The following is a 6,000-nucleotide window of genomic DNA, read 5'->3' as shown; positions in this document are numbered from 1 at the left end:
CACTGCACTCCCGGGCCACAGCAGAGAGCTGGACTGGAAGAGGAGCAACCGGGACAGAATCCAGTGCCCCAACTGGGACTAGAACTGGGGTACCGGCGCGGCAGGTGGAGGATTAGCCTAGTGAGCTGCGACGCTGGTCCCATAGAAGGCCCTTGACCAAGGGTTCATCCTGAGTGGGAGGGGAGGTAGGTGTGACCCAGCCCCCACTCCAGCCCTCCTCTTCCTCCTTGAGTGAAAGAACACCCAACAACTCTGTTCAAAACAGTTTATTTTATTTATTTTTTTTTTGTCAGACAAACACATTGATTTCTGGACCACAGTAGAGGATGGAAACCTTTCACAAACTTATTTATTTGAAAATACAAATATAAAATTATACTTTCCACATCTGTGATGTGAGAGACTGCCATCCACATAGTAATTTTTTACAACAGGGCTTTAAGAAAGCCACACACAAAGACCTGAAAGATGCTTGAGATATATATATAGATAGATACATATATATGTATATATATAAAAAAAATACTCACTACCAAAGTTCTCATCAGTTTCATACTAAAGTATAAAAGTATGGGTGAGGTCAGCCACAGTGCTAGGGAAAGTTTTATTGAGATACATTGATGTCCACATGAAACGCTTAGACTTGCATCCTATTACATATGGAATTCCGAGTTTACAACACACCGTGAAAGGCAGATCGGCTAGCCACAGTACTGAGAGGCCGCTCACAGCTTCCACACGGGATGGTACAGTATGTACAGAATACAGTAGTAGGAGCCCCGCGCAGGCTCCGGAGCCTTCGTCTCTCGGTCCCCGTTCCCCTCTCCCCTCGTGCCCCTGGCTCCTGGAAACGAAGGTCCTTCCTGTCTGAGACACACATTCTGATGATCTGAGAGCCGAGGGGGTGGATCAAGGGCGCTCCCCGAGAGGGGTGGGTTTGGTATTTTATTTAAAATATATGCTTTTGTACTTTAGTTTACCTCTTTTTTTTTTTTTTTTGGTGAAAAACAAAGAAAGAAAGAAAAAAGAAAACGAACATATTACAGTATTAAAGTATTGCTTAACTTCCAGCATGTCCTTGTGTAGTGTCTGTGCCCAGGACTGGGCGAAGCTGACTTCTGCTTTGGGGTGAGGGTAGGGAACTCGCCAGTGTCTCTCTTGCATGCGCTCGCCTGCAGCCTGGCCCTCTTCTCTGCCTGCCGCCCCCCTGGCTGGTGCTTTCCTTGGAAGATGGCCTGGCTGGTGAAGCACATTCGAGAAAAAAATCTCCCCTCCCCCACCCCCCCAGTCCCCCTCTGTTCCTGTGTGCCACTTCCAACTGATAAAGAGAAGCATGAGTTAGTGTCTCTTTTGTAAACAACTTCATATGCAATATAATACAGAAAGCATGGCTGACCTTTGATAAAAAATGTAGTAAACCATATTGCTTTATTCTTGAATCTGCTGCAGTGAGTGAATGGCAGAATGAAGCAGTGTGGTGGTGGAGGCTAAGTCCCTAGCCCTCGTTTGCACTAAAGATCAAAATAGGTTTTGTTTTTCTATTTGGAACCAAAAATAATCTCTTTTTATTTTTTTCCAAAATCCCCAAATGAAAAAGAAACCCCCCTCCAAAAAAAAAAAAAAAATCAGAAACTCAAGAAACAAAACAAAAACAAAGCAAAACAAAACAAAACAAAAGCAAAAAACGAAAACCGAACACCTTTCAGGTCATTAGAAGCAACAATTACCCAATGATTTTTCTACTAGTCTAGCAAGATGTGTGCAACACTCACTGGCTGTGAAGCGCTGCGCAGTGAAACGAGCCACAGCAGCAGAGCCATGCTACCTTAAAGTCCAAGCTACGAGTTCAAATTAAGATGATGGCTATGAAGGATAAAAACGCAAAGGCCTGTGGGGGCTTCGTCTGAATCAAGCCAACGGGCGCCCAGGCTAGAGCGCGAGGCTGTTGGGTTTTCCTACCCGGTGCACGAGGAAGGCCACAAACCCAGTCTGCGAGGGCTCTGGGCGAGGAGGCGGGCGGCTTGGTCCCCTCCGCCAGCCCCGAGGACTGGAAGAACCAGGAATGGGCCCGGGAGCCAATGCCACTGGCTCTGCTCAGGACAGGAGGTCAGGGGTCTCAGGCAGACGGATCTGGAAGCCAGAGAGACCCCTGGTGGCTCCTTGGTAATTCCAGGAAAAGCCATCAGCCGGGAGCGTTCCTCCCCCAGGGAAGAAGGCGAAAGGTGGTGCCCAAGAGTGCCATTGAGCTCAACCGAAACAAAGACAAGGCTGAACATCAGTGCTAAAAGAATTTACAAAAATGTTTCAAAATGGACTTCTAGATGAGGGGGTGGGGGGACTCACGTGAACCTTGACCTAGGTAGCCACATTGAAACATGTCAGATTTCCACAAGATTTGTGCTATGGGCTACTGGGTCTCTTCAAAAGGTATATAAACATCTAAAACATATTCACACAGATTATCAATTTCTTCTGAGCATTCTTAAAAAAATATTTTTTTTCTCTTAGTAAAATCATTTTAATATACCATGCCTCCCTCTTTTAAAAAATAAATTAAAAAAATCCAGTTTTGCATATCTAGCATTAGCATTTAAGGTAGTATGGCACGCCCCTTTGCAGAGAAGGGGGGTGGGGATCTACAAAACGCCGCAGAGTCGGCCGGCATTTGAATGTGGTGAGACCTTGGGTTAGTTGAAACCACATCAGATCAGCGAAAATAAACTTAAACTTGAAATTGAAAAAAAAAAAAAAAAAAGAATTAAAGGAAACAACTGCCCCAAAATTATTAGCAATTTTTTTTTCCATAAATAAGAGAAAGTTCTATCCTTACTGGTCCTAAATCTGAGTAACTATGTCTAATTTTTTTAAACCTTAATTACATTATACCTATCAATATGTACTAGAAGAAAGAGGAGAAAAAAAGTCACTGCACTAGTACCAGGACAGCACGCTTACAAGACAGCCACTGCAGACATTACTAATAGACAATGATCAACAGAGTCTTCTAGGAGGCTGTGAGGGATGCAGAGGAAGGGGAGTCACTAGACACGAACGCGGACCCAAGAGCCGTCCATCCCCGAGGCTAGATCGCGTTCCTGGGGATTTACTGTCTCTTTTTGTTCTTTTTTTTCTTTTTTAATAAAACTTCTGTTATTTTATCACTTGAACAAGTTTTGAGATTTTAAAAGCGTTCAGCATTTTATTTAATCTGGTTGTTTGGAAATTAAAAAAAAAAAAGAAAGAAAGAAAGAAAGAAAAAAGAAATAAAGAAAGAAAATCCCAAAGAAACCCAAAACTGTCACCAAACAACCTGACATGAAAACAAAGGACATGATTTTTTTTATGTTGTTGCTATTTAAGTAGAATTAAAAAAGGCTTTTCTTCTTCCTTTCTGAGTTAGCATTTTGCAGTTCGTCATCTGAAGACGTGTCTGCCCTACTGTGTCTGCGAATGTCTACATTAGTCTACTTTGTTAGTAAAATTTATAAAAATAGGAGTGCAGCAGCTCTTTATAATAAATGTCGCATTCAGTGTCTCATACTGGCTGTGCCTTAAGTACCAAATTTATAAACGTAACAATTTAAAAAATATTAATAAAACGTCAATATCACATTTTAAAAAAGAAAAAAATATATATCCACACTACAATATGTTTTAATGCCATCTATTGAGTTGTACTTCTATAGTTGCTGTTGCCGACCTATTACCAACATTTAAAAAAAAGTTAAATTAAAAAATATCCTTCATCAGAAGTATCTTTCCCCGACCGAGGACCATATATTATAACAGCCAAATGTCAAGCATGTGCAAACAGGAAACTGTCCATTTTTCCCACCAGTCACAGTGCAGTGATGTTTATACTTTTTATTTTTAAAATTCTGTTTACATCTATAATAAATTAAAAAAAATTTTTTCTTTCATAGCCTCTCTGGTGATACTTGCAGCACTGAGGTATTAAAAAAAATATATAAACCCAAAGGTTGCTTTCCTAATTTGTAAATAGAAAGTGGATGGAGAAAGGGTGGTATGACCCACGGCCCCCAGAGTGGGGTTGGGGGGCGAGGTGGGGGGGGGGCGCGGTGAAGACAGGCAGAGTGTCCTAAAGACCTTTGGAGGCGCTGAAATGATCGGACAATAGAAAATGATCAAATCTTTAAAAATTAAGACTGAAAAAGAAGGCCCCCCCACCCCCTCCACCCAAGCCAAACAGGTGTGCTTTGAAACTTTAAATATGTTAAATATTAAAATTGTAGCTTTGTTTTTTTTTTTTTAAAAAACGTCTTGGGAAAAGCAGTTTTTCATATTTTAAATAAAAATCTAACTAGACAGTAACATTTGAAGCTGTGCACAGACGAGAGGTTAACAGGCTGGTAGGATCCTAATACAGGCCTCTCACGCAGACAAGGCGCTCAGCAGTGTTCTCGCGGTTCCTGGGGCTGCCCGGCAGCTGGCTGCTCCCGGCTCCGTCACCCACTTCGTCCAGCTCCCCTCCCCTCCTCCTTCCACGGAGCACCAAACTGCCTGGGACCGACGCCCTCACAAAAATATTTTTGATTCTCTCTTTCTTTATAGTTTCTATGTAGTTAATGGAATTGTATTTACAACATTTTCTCTTTTAGAATTCACAATTGCAAAAAACCTTATAATATCACCTCTTTCAACAGGAAAAAAAAAAGCACTTATAGAAAAGGAGGACACTCCAAAACATTGTCGTCCTTACCTTATTGCCGAAAATAGATATACTCAGGTTAACAAAGAGACATCACACAAAGGAAATGCTACAGTCTGGTCATCAGCCTATTACAGCTCACTTCTACAGCGCACAGGAGAAGGCGCAGGCCCGCCTCCTGCTCCCCACGCCACAACGTCGCTTCAGTGTGTGCCAGGTTCTACCTGACATTTCAGAGTCTCCGAACCGGTACCAAAACATTGAGAGTAATATTACCATCTCAGCATCCTTTAAAAGTGAGAACAGAATCAAAACAAGCCCCAAAAGAATCTTTTGAAAGAAAAAAAAAACTCCTTAATATAACAGCTGTACTATGGTTAGCTTTTAACTAGATATTAAAGCTATGTGACCCCTACACTAAGTCAAAATCACTACCAAACGTGATTCAGAGAGATTTAAAAGGAGGGGTTGGGGGGAGAGAGGAGGGAATGGGAAACCATCAAGAAAAACAAAACAGAACAAAACCAAAATCATGGGTTATATACACATTTAAAAGCTGTTGTCTTATATTACAGCAGAATCGTGAGATGATGAGATGTAGCCAACCCTCCGTCCGAAGTGAGCCATCTCTGGTTGGGATGAGGAGTGAGGCTGGTGGGGTTCCAGGTCCGAGGGCATCACCTAAACAAAGGACCACTCAGAAACTTCGCCCAGTCTTGCCTGGACATCCAGGTATGCTCTGCAGGGCAGGCAAGGTCAGGTGTGGCAGGAAGAGAACAGAAAGTAGGGGTGGGAGGAGAGAGAAGGTCAGGCAGGTGCACGGCTGATGACGGCGCCTTAGCTAGAGCTTTCGAAAAAGGCTAGGCCAGGCTGGGGAGGACCTGTGAACAGGGCGGGGCTAGCCCAACTTCCTGAGATCCCAGCCTGGGAGACTGGCCCTCTAACAGTGCCCACCCGAGGCCGGGGAGAAGGCTGCTCTAGGCACATCCTACTGATCCTGTCCTAGGGCTGCAGAACTCTTGAGGTTGGGAGGCAGATGCGGCCGCGCTGGGGTTTTGGGCAGAGGGGCCAATGTGCACCCTGACCACAGGTGGTTTTCTGTTGAACTTCTGTTTCCAGACCTACATGCTTTCCAAAAAAAAAAAAAAAAAAAAAAAAAAAAAAGCCTCTGCCTTTACCAAGTACCAATCAATGAATGCTAGTGATTAACAGTTTGTACTAAAAAAAATCATATTATAGGGGCTGGTGTTGTGGTGCAGCAGGTTAAGCTGCTGCTCCCCCCACCAGAGTCCCCTACCAGAGGGGTGGCTTCAATCCTGGCTGCTCTGCTT

The 6,000-nt window shown here is 43.3% G+C and overlaps 1 protein-coding gene across 22 annotated transcripts in view; it reads right to left on the bottom strand.

The window, feature by feature from the left end:
• Positions 1–255: 255 nt before the first annotated feature.
• Positions 256–6,000, bottom strand: part of MSI2 (musashi RNA binding protein 2) — a 397,399-nt gene continuing 391,654 nt past the window's right edge. For 13 of the 22 annotated variants that reach the window (XM_051824832.2, XM_051824827.2, XM_051824829.2 and 10 more), the window contains one exon: positions 256–5,350. Coding sequence is in view for 16 of the 22 variants with exons in the window: in XM_051824827.2 (XP_051680787.1) it covers positions 5,234–5,350 (117 nt within the window). In the remaining 6 variants the exon portion in view is untranslated. Of the gene's footprint in view, positions 5,409–6,000 lie in introns of all 22 variants that reach the window. The other 9 variants (XM_051824830.2, XM_051824831.2, XM_051824836.2 and 6 more) reach the window with 1 other exon arrangement.

The sequence above is a fragment of the Oryctolagus cuniculus genome, chromosome 17, assembly GCF_964237555.1.
Source record: "Oryctolagus cuniculus chromosome 17, mOryCun1.1, whole genome shotgun sequence".
NCBI lineage: Eukaryota > Metazoa > Chordata > Mammalia > Lagomorpha > Leporidae > Oryctolagus > Oryctolagus cuniculus.
The sequence above is the reverse complement of the archived record's forward strand: the minus strand, read 5'-3'. Positions and strand labels throughout refer to the sequence as shown.